General features: G+C 33.9%; 3 protein-coding genes across 4 annotated transcripts; 1 reads left to right on the top strand and 2 right to left on the bottom strand.

The window, feature by feature from the left end:
* Nucleotides 1-4,250: 4,250 nt before the first annotated feature.
* Nucleotides 4,251-4,837, bottom strand: LOC105133071 (uncharacterized). The gene has a single exon (XM_011036886.1). The coding sequence runs from the start codon at nt 4,665-4,667 to the stop codon at nt 4,389-4,391; it is 279 nt and encodes a 92-aa protein (XP_011035188.1). The 5' UTR covers nt 4,668-4,837; the 3' UTR covers nt 4,251-4,388.
* Nucleotides 4,838-8,974: 4,137 nt separating this feature from the next.
* Nucleotides 8,975-10,939, top strand: LOC105133070 (cytochrome P450 86A1-like). Its single transcript, XM_011036885.1, has one exon. The coding sequence runs from the start codon at nt 9,051-9,053 to the stop codon at nt 10,584-10,586; it is 1,536 nt and encodes a 511-aa protein (XP_011035187.1). The 5' UTR covers nt 8,975-9,050; the 3' UTR covers nt 10,587-10,939.
* Nucleotides 10,940-11,075: 136 nt separating this feature from the next.
* On the bottom strand, nt 11,076-16,486 carry PHT4;1 (phosphate transporter 4;1). Of its 2 annotated transcripts, none has more exons than XM_011036882.1 (10): nt 15,975-16,486; nt 15,662-15,769; nt 15,423-15,578; nt 15,114-15,329; nt 14,610-14,819; nt 13,747-13,884; nt 13,504-13,605; nt 13,106-13,171; nt 12,790-12,874; nt 11,076-11,573 (listed from the first exon to the last, which is right to left on the bottom strand). In XM_011036882.1, the coding sequence occupies exons 1-10, from the start codon at nt 16,338-16,340 to the stop codon at nt 11,476-11,478; spliced, it is 1,545 nt and encodes a 514-aa protein (XP_011035184.1). In that variant the 5' UTR covers nt 16,341-16,486; the 3' UTR covers nt 11,076-11,475. The 2 variants fall into 2 exon arrangements, with proteins under 2 accessions (XP_011035184.1, XP_011035185.1); XM_011036883.1 differs by having other exon boundaries at nt 15,662-15,783; nt 15,975-16,066.
* Between the last annotated feature and the right edge of the window lie 1,585 nt (nt 16,487-18,071).

Raw genomic sequence — 18,071 nt, 5'->3', positions numbered from 1 at the left:
AAGACTGAAATGAAAAAAGCTTTCAATATCAATGATGTATCAAAAGTTTTCATAAAAATATATTTTAATTTTTTAACTTTAAAAATAACATAAATTATATGAGGTTGATGCCCCAATTTCTTTTAAATTTAATTTTTATTCAAAAATTTATTTTTATTATTTTTTAGTTATTGTTTGAGAAAAAAAAAAGATAAATCATCAGATTCTGAGAAAAAAAAAAACATGTGTTAACACATATCTAGATCAGTAAAATAATTGACATTTTTTGTTAAATAGTTCTATTTAATTAGGGGGAGTTCATATTAAGTTTTTTATCTTTAAATTTATGTAAAAATACTTCTAAACTTGGTTTGGTGTTTGGTTTTCTATATGGTTTTTTGAGTTAGCGAATATGTTTATAATGGCTCCTAAAGTATTTTAAATAAAAAATGAATTGAAAAATAAATTTTTAAATAAAAAAATTTAAGTTTAATTTTTAAGCATTTGTAATGTGAACAAATTAGATGACATGCTATCTTAAGTCTAATTTTTAAGCATCTGGAATGTGAACAAATTAGATGACATGCTATCTAATTTTTTGTTTAAAAAAATCTATCCAATTACAATAAAAAAAGCCTACACGTGGACCTTATTGAAATGAGTTAGACAGGTTTGGCTACCTTACTAAATTAAATAGTGTTTGATGGCCTACCTTACTAAATTAAATAGTGTTTGATTTTTTTTTAATTATTTTTTTAGATTAATATTTTTTTATATATAGTTTTCCTCTAATTTTTTAATATTTATATTAATACCCCTTTTGTCTCTTATTTTGTTTAGAGAACCTTTTTTAAATGAAGATTATTTTTTTAGTTATGGATTTAAATTTTGAAGAGTTTTTTTTATTCATCTATAATTTTTTTATCTTTTTTATATATAAATTTTATTTTTTTAATAAAAAAATTATTTTTACAGATAATATTTCTAATAAGTTCAAACTTACATAATGTTTTTTTATATTTTATTTTATTTAATAAATTTAATTTATGTTTCTATTTTTATTATTATTTGCTTGAATAAAAAAATATTTTAATAAAAAAATCTAGTAAATATAATTAGATATGCTTGCTAGATTAAATATTATGATATACTTTTATCTTTTAAATTTTACTGTTAGGAACCCCTCTTGTTCTATGAATATCCAAAACCTTACCAGCAATGAGCAAACTTTAAAATGGAAAACCACATGGTACTCACCACCTCTTTTGTCTAGTCTAATCAACATCTTTATCCCTACCAACATTAGGGGAAAACAAACCTCAAAAAAAAAAAAAAAAAAAAAGCTGCAGCAAGAACCAGTCCATGCTGATCAGCAACAGATAAATGAAAAGGATTTGGAAAAGCTTGATTCAGTATTCTGCCGATCTCTGTCTAATTAAAGCTGTCAATCTAGAATCTAGAGCGCAACCAAAAATGCCCCATGTCTCCTCTGGCATGGCAGCAGAAACTCCCACGGTGACCAGTTTTGAAGATTATCTCGAGCAAAATACGATAGATTTGCAGTCTCCCCTGAAATTAATGTAATGGCAATCGCTGTGCCTAACTGCAATGAAAGTGATGATGCAGTTGTTTGTGGTCACTTTGCTTTTATTATTCAGATTGATAAGCAGATTCTTTTTATTTTTCTGTTTCAAAAAATGTTTTTAAAAAATTTTATTTTATTTTTATTTTTTATTTTAATTTTAAATTTTTTAGTATTTTTATATATTAATATAAAAAAATAATTTTTAAAAAATAAAAAATATTATTTTAAATAAATGTTTTTTAAAATTACACTTTCAAATAGATATATGATCTATCTGGGTAAGACGCAAGTGACGTGTGGTGCTAGCTTCTTCAACGCTGGATCGGTGGAAAAAAAAAGGTGTACACGTGCTGCTATGCTAGGGGCACCGTTGTTCTGCGATTGTGGGGGTAGAGAGTTCGGGGATGGATATATTTTGGTCGTGGGTTCGAGCATACCCTTCACTGCAGTGCCCACCCCTCTGCTTATGCCTCTCCAAACCGTCAACAATTCCTTACCAAACATTGCACGTATTGATGAGTTTCTTGAATATTATACAATTAGTATAAAACATTAAATAAAATTATTTGTAAGTTTTAATGATCTTGTTACATGAATTTAGAATTATTTAAAAATTTAGTACTTAAATTTTTTTTTTTCAATTTTTAATAATTATTTAAATATTAGATTGTTATAAATCATAAATTGTCTAAATATCCATTTTTAACAGTAATTTACATGAAGTACTAGTAAGAAATCTCATAAATTTATTTTTAGAAGAGAAAGGTTCCTATGTCTAAAATTCTAGTTTTAATGTTATATTTACATAGTTTTCTTATTTAACAAATAACTTATAAAAAATACGATGCATAACTTAGTATTTATAAGGAAATATTCTAAAAAATCTTATAAATTGATAAAATATCAATTTTTTTCCTTGAATAATATCTATATATTAATTTATGATAATTTTAAAAAGTAATTTAATCAAGTCCTTACTTGATTTTTCTAGGTTATCGCAAATCATAAGTCGTCCGATTATCTGATCTCTAACAATAATTCACATGAATCACCAATAAAACATCACTTAAATCTCTATTTAAGAGAGACAGATTGCTATATCTAAAGTGCTAGCTTTGATTTTGTGTTTACGTAGTTTTGTTGCTAACAGACAACCTATAAAAAATAAAAAGTATAACTTATTATTTATAGAAAAACCTGAAAATTTTTATAAATTAGCAAAATATCAATTTTCATCCTAAATAATATCTACATATTAATTTAGAATAATTTTAGAAATAACTCAATTAAATACTTACTTGATTTTTCTAGGTTTAGAAATATAATCATGTATTGATTATATTTTATTTCTTAATTTCTAAAATATATTTTAATCAAGTCATATTTAATTATATTACCCTAGTTTAATTTTAACTAATGATTTTTAATATACGGTGCTCTATTAGGTTCTTAATAAGCTACTTTAAACATAAATTATATTATAATTAAATAATTTAATTTATTATCAATCAAACAATTGATTAATTTATAGTTAAAGATCAGATGTATCATCTAGTAATATGTCATAATCTCTCAAATATTAAAAAAACTATTAGTATTTTAAGTTAACCTTTAGGTAACCAATTTCTTAGTATAATTAATAACTTTTTATCAATAATGTTTTGATTTAACATTGAAGTATTGGGTATATTTGTTATGTTTGTTCTCTACCTGATAATCATTAACAGTTTAAATAAAATTTGAAACTCTTTTAAAATCTCATTTCACTCTTGTCAATAATTTCTCATTTAATATTATTTAAGAATATATAAGATATATTTTTTAATTCATCTAAGGTAATGAATTTTTTCTTAATCACTGAAGTACCTTTATATAGCTCATAATATACTCAATATCTATCTTTTTTTTTTATCTCCATTAAAATAACATGTAAGAAAATTAAAACATAATATTTTATATATAAAATAATTTAGTAATTTCAAGTCTAAAAATCACATATACAACTATCACGTGAGCCTTTTCATAACTATAAATGATTCTCCATATCAAATTTTCACGTGGTTCAGTTTGGTGTACATATCTTATAACAAGTATCTATATATTAGTTATAAATTTCTTTTATACCACAATTTAAGAGAATATAATTATTTTATTTTATAGAAAAAAATAACACAATATATACTAGTCTTTTCAGCTCTAATAAATATTTAATATTTAAAAGAGTATCGACGATAAATATTTTAAAAACAATATTTTAATACAATAAAAATCTAATAATAATAACAACTTTATAATTTTTTTTACAAAATATTTTTGTTTCATAAATTTTATTTATCCTCTTAATTCATTCATATAGTATTATATAACTACTAAAAATAAAATAAATTTTTATTAATAATAAATATATATTTATATAAATATACTATCATATAATTAAACGTAGCATGCATATGTCAAAGGTGAAAAGCCGAGAAACATACATGATTTCTCCAATCATTTTAAGTCCTTTACCCGGTCCTGATACATATGTGGTGATTTGCAAACTTATCCTTTACGGGCTAGAATGTACTGAAATCCTGGATGTCCTGGGATGCTGCTATCTCTATTTAAGTAATTGGTGTTCATTGGATTTTCTGGGGCATTAGCCTAATAATTATTACATATATTTTTCAAAGGTCTTGTTAAGTGACTTGAAATGAATTCATGATCCTTAGACATGGAAGAAAAGAAACCAAAAAAAGTAAGTAGTGTTCAAGAGATAGAAACATACAACTTAGAGTTCAAGAATCATCAAATGCACACAGATAAAGTTTAACAGACAAACTTAATCATTCTTGGCAAACAGGCCACCAAAGCCTCCAGTCTTCTTCTTCTGGGGGACAGCAACAGAGTTCTTGCGTCCACTGGCGGTGCCACCACTGTTCTTCCCCTCCACTTTCTTGAGGATGGGGTCAGTCTCATAGAACTGGTCTTCCTTTTGCAAACTCCCAATAATCCAGTCAAGAAGCCCTTTCTCCTCTTTGCTGCCCCCTGCTCCTTTAGCTGCTGTGGCTGCATACACTCTAACAGAAGGAACAGCGAAGGCGATGGGAAGAGAAGCCATCTTCTTATCTTCTAGCACCCCTTGTTTGCTTTGATTTCTGAAAAAAATGTGGAAGCAAAGATAGTAGTGGAACCAAGCTGTTTATATGGCTATGGTGGTATATTTTTCTTGGCTACTGGGAACGTGTATTTTTAGCCGTTGGATGGGACTTTGAGGGTTGTGGGAAGCGTTTGGAGCGCGAGCTCTCCACAAGTGGCTTATCTTCAACCCTTTTCTATTGGCTCTCGATTTTCTTCTCACGGGTGGAAAAAAATGAAAGATGAGAAAAATAGGAGATATGGATAGAGATTTCACACGTGGCAGCATGATAACCCATGCAATTTGATGATAATTTGGTCTCTGCATTACCTTAAGATTCATCATCAGTGGCCCATCCCTGTCCAATCTATGTGTATGGTTTTAACCCGTATTATTTGACCTGGCTTGCCGGGTCGGTTTAGAACGTGGTTTAGACTGAGTTTAAAAAAACAAATTAGAGTTTATTCTATTAAATCTGATGAACCAATGATTTTTTTACTGGATCAAATTTTTTAATCTTTTTATTTAAAAAATTAAAATAATATTTTCTAATTTTTTAAAAATAAATTTATATAAATAAAACCGTGTATCCATAATAAGAGTCGGTTTCGGTTAGGTAAATAATCTTGGTTTTAACTTTCTTCTATTCTAATAAAGACTTGTTTTTGTAAAGTAGAGCATCCAAATATCTGCATAGTTTTTTTTTTTTTTGTTTTTTTTCAGACACAGTTTTAGGCAAACAAAATGCACTTATTTGGCTAGAGAAGTATGATATTTATGTAAGTCTGCATCTATAAAAAGAAAAGAAAAAAACAGAAAACCAAGTTAGAAATAAGAATTACATTTTGAATAGGATTTAATTTGAAATAATAATAAAAAACACTCAAAGCAGTCAATAATTTAAGACCTTTTAATATGGCCTACTTTGACATTTTGTTTGATTTCATCTACTAGGGAATTAAGGATTGGGAGAATTAATATTAAATGCTTACAAGCGTTATGTGAACTCAGCTAATTAGTGGCAGTAAGAAAAACCAATAATTTAAAAATTATTTTACTACATGAGCAAATCTTGATTACAAAAATCTTTTTAAATAAAATAATCATAAAAAACTTGTGTCAAATTGTTTTTTAAAAATAAATAGTGTTAATGTGCATATTTATTAAACCTTGTCCGGTTAGACAAGTTGAACTAGTACCTAACTTGAACCAAGTTTATTTTTTAAATCAATTATTAATCTAGCAAGTTAACTTATAATTTGTTTAATAAAGTAAAGTTAATTCCACATAGTTTTTAGTTTTTGTTCAAGAAAATGTTTCATTTTTTTATCTAAACAATATTGTTTTATTTTAAAAAATAATATATATAATATTGTCTGAAGATAAATCCAAGAACCCATGACATAAAACCGAATAACAATACTTACAGCAATAGTAATGTGAGAGGGGAGGCTGCGTAAGCCCGAGGGACAACATCTTGTTCTTGTCTGGGGGGAAAATCAACAAAGGGCCCAAAAAGAATATATCAAAGGCTCGGCCTGTTATTAGAGCAGATAGATGGATCTTAGCCACAAAACTCTAACATATTAAAATTGAGCCTAATCACTACCAAAACCAGGAACAGGTCTTGTCGGAGTGTTTTAGTCAGCTATTTGTTTCGGGCATAGGGCCTGATTGTCAAAAAAACAAAAAAAACAATAGAATCCCCAGATGTAATGGAAACAAAATAAAAGGAAGCAAGAATATCTAGGGCGATACCTGTTCTGTTCAAGAAAGAAAGGAATTATTACTCGATTTAATATGCGCCGAAGAAGACATTCAAGAAGATAAAAAACAATTCGACAAGTCATATCCTTGGAGCCACAAGTAAATAGTCAAGTAATAATAATACAATTAAATTCTATCTCTTTTTATTTTTTAACCGGCATACAAGTATGTGATTAATCAAATATCTCAAGTTAATAGGTTCTTTTTCATGGTTTGATTTTAGAGGGTGGAAGAATGTGTTATATAAAAATAAAAAATATTGATAAATATGCATGTTAGGTGCTTGAAATCCACTTTCTCGCGAAATAATTGCCGATGAGTGAAAGTGCAAAGCATCACATGTCACTATATTCATGAGCTGTTGATTCATTCTGAGTTGAGATGGTTCAAAGTTGTTGTAAAACCCATTGTTTTCTATCTGCACCATATATATAGCCCATATTATGCAGTGCCAAAAGGTACTGTACTTGTAAGTGGGTGATCTAACTCTGACTCTGTCCTTGTAATAAACTCAAGCAACATACACAGACTAGTCTACTACTTCGGCTGCCTTCAATTTTTTTTTGCTATCACTTTTAGGGTCGTTCTGCTTTCCCGAACCAACCCCAAATCGTTGAGAACTAGACAGATGCAGCGACAGCTCGAGTAAATAAATATTACCACCTTTTCTCCTTCGGTTTGTCTTGTATTATATATAAATTTGAATACAGTTTGATTTCCAGGTCAATCGCTTGAAATCCAATTAACTGCATGAACTAAGATATGGCTGGCTGCCTAGCCAGTTGGAATTCATCATCGTCTTCCCTGACTAGTTTTAAGGTAATGGAAAAGTACTTGACGATGACCCTTAAGCTACTTTAGCAAGGAAACGCCATTTTCCCACTTCTTTTCAAGTTATATAGCCAAGTCGCTTGCGTTGGCAGTGCGTGTCCACAGAATGGTTGAGATTGTTGTGGAAATAGCAGTAGAGTGCGAACAATTAAAGGTAGCATTGTGTGCACCAAACAATTTGTCTTTCTGCAAACGGTCGATTTGGTTTGTGCGTAAGGGTTGGACGTCTGCTAATATTCAAAGAGTTGGTGTTAGTTTTCCCTAAGAAAAGGCAACAGGAAACTTTTGGGCCCTTAAATTTCTCTCTCTCGACGTTTCGTCCTCTCGGGACTACTGCACCCGAGAGTCGAATCAACTTCCTTGCATGTCTCAGCTCTTGTTTTTCCTCGCGTCTTTTTTCCTGATTTTAGAGAAAGCCCATTTTTCTCGTTGCGGGTCAACCGTCTCTAACGACTCTCTTTCTAGAACACACACGTACGGTCGACTAATTATTGGCATGGGAAAGCCAAGAAGATGACACTCGAGTTTCTAATTAGGGCTAGTCTTACTAGCTAAAGAAGGGAATGGTTAGCGTGTCTTCGAAATTAACAATCATAATATAGATTTTAAGTGCGGTTTTGGACTGCTGTTTTCTTTTCTTTTTTTCATATATTGCATCCTTGATTTTATTTTTGTTGAAGCGGTATTTATTTTTAAAGTAGTTTTTTTATTTAAAAATATATTAAAATAATAGTTTTTTATTTTTTAAAATTTATTTTTAATATTAACACACCAAAAATAATATGATAATATAAAAAATATTTTATATATCCTTTAAATCGATTATTTTATAAATATTTTCCAAGAAAACAAGTGGCATGAAACTTCTCATTCACTGATAGCTAAATTGTCTTTTTAAAAAAACTATGAACATGCAAACCCCAACATTTTGCATACCCTTTGTATCGATGCATAACAAATTAAGTTCATTGACTCATATATTTTGGAACAAGCAAATACAGCAAATTAATTTCTGTACTCAAAGAGCAATCATGTGGATTCTTGTGAAAATCAATTCTGAGCAACGACCTGTGCGCTTGATTAGAACCCATTTGTTTTTTTATTTTTAAAATATTTTTTTCTTGTTTAAATTAATTTTATGTTTTTATATTTTTAAATCACTTTCATACTATGCTAGTATCAAGAATAAATTAAAAAAATTTTTTTAAAAAAAAACCACCGCCAATTCCGAATATTCAATAGCATAACAATGTATTTCAAAAGAGATAAGTAATTATTGTCTCATCTGTCAAAGAAAAACCATCATTTTCTCAGAGAAGAGACTGTCATTCTGAGAGCGTATGTGTTTGTTCTGTCTTTCTTGATAAAATATTATCAAGAACAAAAAGTCGTCAACAATTTGATAAAAATATTCAAGCAATCCACATTTAGCTGGATTAGAAACTTGTTGGAGTCAGTTTCCAGGCACCAACGCTTTTAGCCAATGTCTAAGCATTTGGAAAATTGCACCTGCTCGGATGACTAGAAATAGTAGCAGTAAAATTAAAAGTAGTTTGCATTGCAATATGGTTTTCGTGTGCATTCTCTCGTACAGTTCCTATCAACCCAGCAACGACCTCTGCGTAAATGCACAATTTTTTCCTAACAACTGCTCCTAAAACTTTCTTTATATGCCAACCAATATATGTAACACCTCTTCATACCATCCCTCTCATCATCCAGTGTCCACTGCAGCCCCTTTCACAAATACAATACACCAACCTTGAGATGGAGACCTTGCCTTTGTTCTTCACCCTAGCAGCTGCTGCTTTGGCTTATCTCCTATGGTTCTATCTCCTATCTCGTAAACTTACTGGCCCAAGAGTATGGCCTCTAGTGGGTAGCCTTCCATATCTCTTCATGAACCGGAGAAGAATCCATGACTGGATTGCTGGTAACCTCCGTGCAACTGGTGGTGCCGGAACCTACCAAACGTGCACGATAGCACTTCCTTTCTTTGCTCGCAAACAAGGATTCTACACTGTCACCTGCCACCCCAAAAACATGGAACATATTCTTCGAACCCGGTTTGATAATTATCCCAAAGGACCCGATTGGCAAACTGCCTTTCACGATCTTTTAGGCCAAGGGATCTTTAACACTGATGGAGAAACGTGGCTCATACAACGCAAAACCGCAGCTCTCGAGTTCACTACTCGGACTTTACGGCAGGCCATGGCTCGGTGGGTGAACCAGACAATCAAGAATCGTCTATGGAACATTTTGGACAAGGCTGCTACAGAGAAGCTTTCTGTGGACTTGCAAGACTTGTTGCTTCGCTTAACCTTCGATAACATATGTGGACTCACATTTGGAAAAGATCCAGTAACTCTCTCTCCAGAAATGTCAGATAATCCATTTTCTATTGCCTTTGACACGGCCACTGAAGCTACTCTTCAGAGGCTTCTTTACCCTGGTTTCTTATGGAGGGTGGAGAAGCTTTTAGGGATTGGAGCAGAGAAGAGATTAAAGAGGAGCCTCGAAGTTGTGGAAACGTACATGGATGATGCCATTGCAGCACGCAAAGAAAACCCATCGGATGATTTGTTATCGCGGTTCATGAAGAAGCGAGACGTTGACGGCAACCACTTCCCAATCTCTGTTCTGCAACGAATTGCTCTCAACTTCGTCCTCGCCGGCCGTGACACCTCATCTGTTGCTCTTAGCTGGTTCTTCTGGCTAGTGATGAACCATCCTGAAGTTGAAGCAAAGATAATCAAGGAAATATCAACTATACTCACAGAAACACGTGGAAATGATCACCAGAAATGGCTTGGTGAGCCTTTAGACTTTGATGAAGCTGATAAATTGGTTTATCTCAAAGCAGCATTAGCTGAAACACTGCGTTTATACCCGTCAGTGCCACAAGATTTCAAATACGTAGTAGCGGACGATGTTTTGCCTGACGGTACATGTGTACCAGCTGGTTCCACTGTTACATATTCTATTTATTCTGTGGGGAGGATGAAGAGCATATGGGGCGAGGACTGCCAGGAATTTAAACCAGAGCGATGGCTATCACCAGAAGAGGACAGATTTGAAGCACCTAAAGACTGCTACAAGTTTGTGGCCTTTAATGCTGGACCCAGGACTTGCCTAGGGAAGGACTTGGCTTACTTGCAAATGAAGTCTGTGGCTTCTGCCGTGCTGTTGCGCTACCGATTGTCACTGGTTCCCGGCCACTGCATAGAGCAGAAGATGTCTCTTACATTGTTCATGAAGAATGGGCTTCGTGTATTCTTGCATCCTCGTAATCTTGCATAGGAATGGTTTCCACATCATCAGATTTCTGGAGTCGCTCAACTTTGCATTGCTTGGCTTTTACAGGAGACAGGGCCAATGCAGTCATTCAGTCACAATCATTGGGGCTTTACTGCCCATAATTCTGTTAAAGGGTCATTTTAAATTGTTTTTAGTTTTCGTCTTTAAATTCCTTGTTCATTGATGGGTTCAATCTACATACAGCTGCATCTAGATTGGAGGAGGCTGTACGAGCCATTCAAAATTAGGAGTAATTGTCATGTAATGTTGTATATTCCATACCAGCGGATGTTGCTTTCAAATAATTAATTACGTGAATAGAAGAAAAATTATACGCTTTAATTACTATTACTAAATCTTGCTTGCTTCAACATATAACGCTTAAGAATCTGCGTGAAATTTCCTACCCTACTGCAATGAGAGTTTTGTGTGCACTGTCACAAATCACAAATGTAGATGATGCCAAAATATTTATAAACAGGAAAAGAAGGCTAATGAAATTTTACTTAATTAAATAATATAACTATAGGACAAAAAAAGAAATGAAGAATCATACTGAAAATACAAAACTGATTCATTAGGTATTGAATGAAACATTTACAAGCAGGGCCGGAGATACTTTACAGGTACATTCTTCATTGAGATGCATGCAACTGTTTCATTTGTGCTAGAGCCCCAGACATGCATGCAACTCTAAACTTGAGCTATATTTGGCATTCAAAATCATTTGCCAGTTCCTCAAACTCAAGAATCCCGTGTGAGATTTGTCTAGTTGTTCTTCAATTTAATCTCGTTCACAATTTCACCTTTTACCATTCAATCATCTGAGCCTTCTGCATTGGTTCGGGAATCACTGGCCTTGAGCCGTCACCTATGTTGGCTTCCATGAAAGTTAATCCAATATTTTCTCACCAGTTGAAAAGAGGTTCCAGACCACTGTACCAACCAAGTAGAGCCCAACTGAAACCTTGAAAACATCATCCCAAGAACCTGAGATGGCAACAAGGGAGAGAAGAAATGCACAATAATCAGATGGTGTAAAATTCAGAGTGTTAAATTTCAATGAAGGTGGTGAGTGAGCCACACAGGAATTGGCTGACGTAGATCTAAGTTTCTAAAGCAGACAAGAGCTTGAATTCAAAGGCAACTGTTAACTAAGGCAATAAGAATCTAGCAGGGCAGCATGGCCATTTCTCTATTCTTTTTTCTGCATTCATAAAATGAGGGCCCTGTTCAAAGAAGTTCTCTTATCAGAATATTTAATGGAAGCCTTAATTCTAGCTTCTGACATTTTGGCACTATTTTAGAGATTGAAATAAATACATCACAATTTACAACTAGAGGGATTGAACCTTGATACCCAAATAACTGTACTCCAAGAACGCAACTTCAGCATAAAATAGGCTACATTTTATGGCGAGTAATGCTAGGGGTGACAGTAATTAAATGGTCCTCAAGAGTGGGTCTTGAGTCCTCTCATGTTCTGAAGGGAACATGAACAGTCAGATTGCCTAATTATCTAGATTAGATGGGATTTAAAAAAAAAATAGCAGGTAGTTTAATTTTTGTCATCTTTAAATATGCTATAATCATGCCCATTCATATGAATTTGATGGTTTAGATTTAATGAACATGACAGAACATGAGAGAAAGGAACATGAAAGAATCTGAAATCGAAAGAGTGAACCTGCCATATTATGTCATTAAATAGAACACATTTCACCTTATTACAGGTTACCACATTAGTAGCGACATGAGTAAAACTGTTAGTTCCTCCATCACAAAATGGAGACAGTCCTTTTTTCTCCTTTAGCTTTATATGGTTTGTTGAACCTTGCACTAGACAATGGAAGGCAACCCCTCTTCATCCTCTAGCCTATTAAAGAATCTGAATACGAGACCTCCATTTTGAAAAATCTAGGTTTTCACCCAAATTTTCCTCTTGAAAACTAGGACTTGATTCTAATCCACAGTTAGAAATAACTGCCTTCAAAACCATACCAAGAGTAATTTGAACAAAAACCTCAAGCTTAAATAAAATCGATCCAAATCCAAGACCAGAATGACTAAGCTAGGAGTGACTTGGACAACTTTGGCTTTGTAGAAAATTTCTACCTTTTAATTGCTTTTCTTCAAATATAGTATAGCAGATATTAATGATTTAATTGTCTTACCAGCAACATAAATGCCAAGGATGAGTTCTTACCATGTTGCAAGATGTAACCAGTTGATGCAGTTCCAAAGACCCCTGCCAATACTCCAGCTGTATTGGATAGACCAAGCAACACTCCCTGGATGATAATTAGAAATAAAAAATAGGAACAATTAAGTTATCATTCCGAGGAAATAGAAGCAATGACAGCACAACAGCTATGCAACATCAAATTTTCCAGACCCCTAAAAAGGCGCCACATGGTAGATGATTCATGACAGCAATTAAAACACAATTAATGGCCCCCACCACTAAACATGGCAAATTTAGGACATCAACAGACAACAGCATTAGAAGGATTGATACTCACAGAATATCGAGGAGCAATATCTTGATGGTTTGAATATAGACCAGACTGGGAAAATGCGTCGGTTCCCTGTTGAAGAAAAAGAAGCAGTTAGTTTAAGAGCAGAGAATTTCAAAAAAAAATCTTCTCATTTCACTCAAGCAAAAAAAGAAAAAGGAAAAATAATAAAACTCTAAACTGAAATTTCTCTCAGTCAGGACAACTGAACTCCATGCATGGTCACATAAATAGTACTTACAAGACAAATAAAAGAGCAGACAGATAAAAAATACAGATGAGAAACAAGGCAACCTCTTTGCACGTTAATGCATATACTGTCTATTTCTACTTAAATTTGAAAAAGTCGAATAGTAGATGCAAGAACTACATTAGTTGTTCATGTCTTAATGTAAGAAGCAAACCTGGCTGCATGCCATGCACAGAACAGCCATTGCAGGAGAATCAATGTGGCTCAGCTGAGTTAGGAAGAAGGCAGGGCCAAGAAAGCCAATTGATTGCATGATCTGCCAAGGAGGGCAAAGTGCATTAATGAACAAAGAAAAAACATGAAATTAATAGTGCTTAGAAGCAAATAAAGCCAAGATGACGAGAAAGAGAGAGAGAGAGAAAAGGACTGGTGAATTTAGCATCGCCTTTAGTGATACCTTACGGACCGTTGTTACAGATAAACCTTTGCTTACAAGAGTATCTGCAATCCACCCTCCCAAATTTGCAGAAAATGCCATTGTAAGCCAGGGTAAGACACAGAAAAGCCCAGATTCTGTAAGATTGAACTTCAAGACCTGTATGGCCAAAAGGAAATTGGCTCAGCGGTTTTAACAATAGAATGGTAGCTTTTGTAAGCAATGTAATTGCAAGGCTGCAAGTGTCTTCTACAATTTGTCAGCAAGATAACAGCAAAACTGTAGGTCAAAGAGACAGTAGCATGTACTTCCATGTTTCAATGTATCGTTAGCAGAATTTGACAAGATGGAGGTTAAGGTACAAGATTGATTGAACTGAAAATAAAAGGTGTATCTTATAACAAGTACCTTTTTATGGTTCAATTCCTACCTGTACCTCACATTTTACAATGTGAGAAGATAACATCAACAAGGTTTCTAAAATCCTAAGCCAATCCACAACATTAAAGGGTGGCCTCATATCAAATGATTCACTTGACATAGTAGTTTCAAGGTTAGCCATCCAATAGTAGCAAGTCACAACACCAACAAGTTTCTCTTTTCATGCAAGTGATACAAGGTTTCCCATTGATTCTCGCCACTTTTCAATTTATGAAGATCTTGACAGTACATTATTTGTAGCTAATGGTTTCTAAGTTGACTTCTCTACCCATTAGCAAGCTAAGATAAAATTACTGACCGCTACTCATGCACAACAAGAATGCAGTCCAAATGTCACATGAAGAGTTTTAACTCTGAAAATTCACAAGATATCATATAAGATATATTTTAAATGATACAACAGACCCAGATCATTCAAGTTCATGTTGGAAAGAAAGACTTACTTGGTTATAATATGTTGGCATCCATGTAAGAAGAATAAATGTACCCCAGTTGTGACAGAAGTGGGAAACAATCAGAGCCCATACAGGGGCTTTCGACAAGATCAGTCCCCAAGGAATCGATTTAACAGGTTCCTTGGGAGAACTGTTCACAAAAATCAAATTCTTTTCTTCAGGCCGTAGCTGAGGATCATCAAGAGGTGAACTGTGTGCCTGTAGGTATAAAGAATGAAGAATGAACATCTTGAAAGGTGACACATTTTTTTATAGGGGAAGAGAACCCTTAATTAAAAAAGCAAAATTTAAATAAAAAATTATAATTTTCATGGACAGAAAAATTAAAGGCTAAACAAAATTTTAATCATGTAGGCTGTCAAACTTCTTAATACCAAGAAGCTTCTTGTAATAGGAATGGAATTTGAATCTACCATCTCCGTCCAAAAGTTGAAAAGAAACATGCTAAATGAAAATAATGATAGTCTATAAAGAACAACCAGCATTTTTTACCTTACTGAGCCATGCAGCAAACCAAACTGTTCCTAGAGAACCAAAGGAGTAAAAGACCGATGGCCATCCAAACTGATGTATTAAGAATGGTGAAAAGGCGAGGCCAGTGACTGATCCAAGGTACATCCCACTATACACAAGCGCTAATGACCTACTCCTCTCTGATACAGGAACCCATTTGGACAGAATGGTATTCATGGCAGGCATCGCAACCCCCTGAAACAGCACCAAACTAAATTAACAAACATCCACTGTAGAATATGACAAAAACGCTTGTTTGTCAATCAATAGTTTAGCTAAATAACTTACCTCGCCAACCCCCATGAACGCGCGAACAACGAGTAGGAAGGGCAATCCAGCTTTAGCAGCAACAGGAGTAAGAGCCGTGGCAATGGACCACCAAATGACGCCAAATCCCAAAACCCTCTTCCCGCCCACTGTGTCAGCCCAAATGCCACCAGCAATCTATCAATCATAACAAAAATATAAAATAAAATTATTACTAAGCAAATGTATAGAAATCTAGAGGGAGAGCTTGTTAAAGTTACCTGAGTAAGTAGGTAGCCCCAGAAAAAAGAAGACTGAATCAAACCGACTGTGGCTGGGTTCCAATTGTACTCGGCTGACATTGGTAGTATTGCAATGCTCATGTTTACCTGATTAACAGCATCTGCTCATAATTTACTTCTTAATTACTCCAGAAAAAATAAAAAACAAATTATGAACTTCAAGAATTCTAATTTTTCTCCATAGTCCGCGTTAAGAGTACTGTTCTCTCCTCTCTCCTCTTTATGTTAATTTAACATATAAAGGAAAATCAAAGCAGATATGAAAGAGACGAAAGGAATGACAACAACGTACTCTATCCATATTGCAAAGAAGAAAAGCCGAGAAACAGAGAATCACAATGACCCATCGTTTAGGGAACTCTTCCCACCACGGCACCGTACTATCCAGAACGGCATCGTCCAAAGCAGCCTCCTCCAACTTCACCGATTCCGGAACCGACTCCAAGATCTCATACCTATCCGACTTAACATCAGCATACACCTTCCCCGTCTTCCTCACCGAGTCCCGAAAGATAGAGCACCTTTGATCAGTGCGTAACTGGACTCGGAAATTAAGCGCCTCTCTAGGTCTTTTGGGGCACGAGATATCGGGAAGTGATTTTAGAGGGCGAAAAGGACGGTCGGTGAAAGAGTAGAGAAGAGCTCTAGTAGTGTTCATGGTGCTGCTGGTGGTGGTGCTGCCGTGAGGAAGTAAGATTGTTAGTGCTACTTCAACACATTTCAGATAGGGAAGGAGAGCAGGATATTTTGAGTTTTGGAGGGAGGGATATTTATCGGGATTGGTGAATGTTTTCACATGTGGTGCTGTGTGATTGGAGAGGATTGGGTGATGAACGGGCGGGGAGTTTTAACTCACAGAGAACAATACAGTTGGTCGTTGGGTTATTTTGTGGGCTGAGCTAACAATCATGTGTAGGCCCATTAGTGATTTGCTTAGTTTTGATTTCGACGGGCTTCGGTCAATAGAAAGTTAGAAACCAATCTAACATCAGTGATGGGCTTAAACTTGGGTCCAAACTTCAAATGCTAGAGTCGTTTACTGCGGGCAGGGCGCTTCCCCTCGCTGCTAATTAATTAAAGCTTACAAAAGGAAAAATGTTACTTATATTTTTTTTTAGCAGACACAGGGAAAATGTTTTCAAGGACTTATCCTTTTATGATACAGTAGCTCAACCATTAGTTGTTTCACTCAGCTTCAAACTCTACACAAATAAGTTAGTTCAAAGCTGAAGGATTGAAATATTTTATACACAACTTATTAGTTTAATAAAGCTCATGAATAAAATGGTCAAAAAAATAGAATAATAGTCTAACATGTATAAGCTTAATAAAATCATGGGGATGAAGATATCATTTCTCAAGGGTTTGGTGAAGATGTTTGCCAATTGATGTTCAGAATGAACATGTCTTATTATCATATAACCATTTTGGATTTTGTCTTTGATTTGATGGCAATCCATCTCAATATGTCGAGTACGCTCATGAAAAACTAGATTGGCTTTAATATGTAATGTAGTCTTATTATCACAATATAGCAAAGCTAATTCATGATGTAAAAGGCTCAAATCCTTTAACAAACATCGAAACCATGTCAACTCTCTTGTTATTGCATAATACTCTGCCTCTGCAGAGGAGAATGAGACTGTTTTCAATCATTTTGATCTCCAAGATATCAATGAGGGTCGAAGAAACACACAATAATCTATGGTAAACCTTCGAGTCAATAGGCAACCTGCCCATTCTGAGTCCAAATAGGTTGATAATATGTAACCAGTGTGTGAAGGAAAGAACAATCCTTGACCAAGTGCCCTTTTCAAATATCGGACAACTCGAAGAGTAGCTTCCATATGAAGCTTCAGGGTTGATGCATAAATATGCTCAAGACATGCACAACATAAGTGATATCTGGTCTTGAAACAGTCAAATAAATCAATATACCAACCAATTTCCTAAAACAACTCAGATCTTTGAGCAAGTCACACTTGTCCAATAATTTTGAACCACGTTCCATAGGTATATCAATAAGGGTTACACCTAACAATCCTGCATTCTCAATAATTTCCAATGTATATTTATGTTGAGAAATGAAAATTCCATTCTTAGAAGTTAAGCACTATATACCAAAGAAGTATTTTAAGGGGCCTAGATCTTTAAAATGGAAATGGCTATGCAAAAATTTCTTTATCAGAGCGATACTGTTGGGATCATTTCCAGTAATTAAAATTTCATCAACATATATTAAAAGGGTAGTGATTGACTTAACTTGTTTTTTGGTGAATAGAAAGTGGTCGGCTTGAGATTATTTAAATCTAGCAGAGCAAATGGCTTCAGAGAACTTAACGAATCACTGGCGTGATGCTTATCCTGTATAAAGACTTCTGAAGATGGC

This window comes from Populus euphratica, unplaced genomic scaffold (assembly GCF_000495115.2).
Source record: "Populus euphratica unplaced genomic scaffold, PopEup_1.0 scaffold42.1, whole genome shotgun sequence".
Taxonomy (NCBI): Eukaryota; Viridiplantae; Streptophyta; class Magnoliopsida; order Malpighiales; family Salicaceae; genus Populus; species Populus euphratica.
Note: the sequence above shows the minus strand (reverse complement) of the source record. Positions and strands in the feature narration are given on the sequence as shown.

Bases quoted from the DNA above. Each gene is read 5' to 3' on its own strand.
- LOC105133071 (XM_011036886.1), bottom strand. From the start codon at position 4,667: ATGGCTTCTCTTCCCATCGCCTTCGCTGTTCCTTCTGTTAGAGTGTAT.
- LOC105133070 (XM_011036885.1), top strand. From the start codon at position 9,051: ATGGAGACCTTGCCTTTGTTCTTCACCCTAGCAGCTGCTGCTTTGGCT.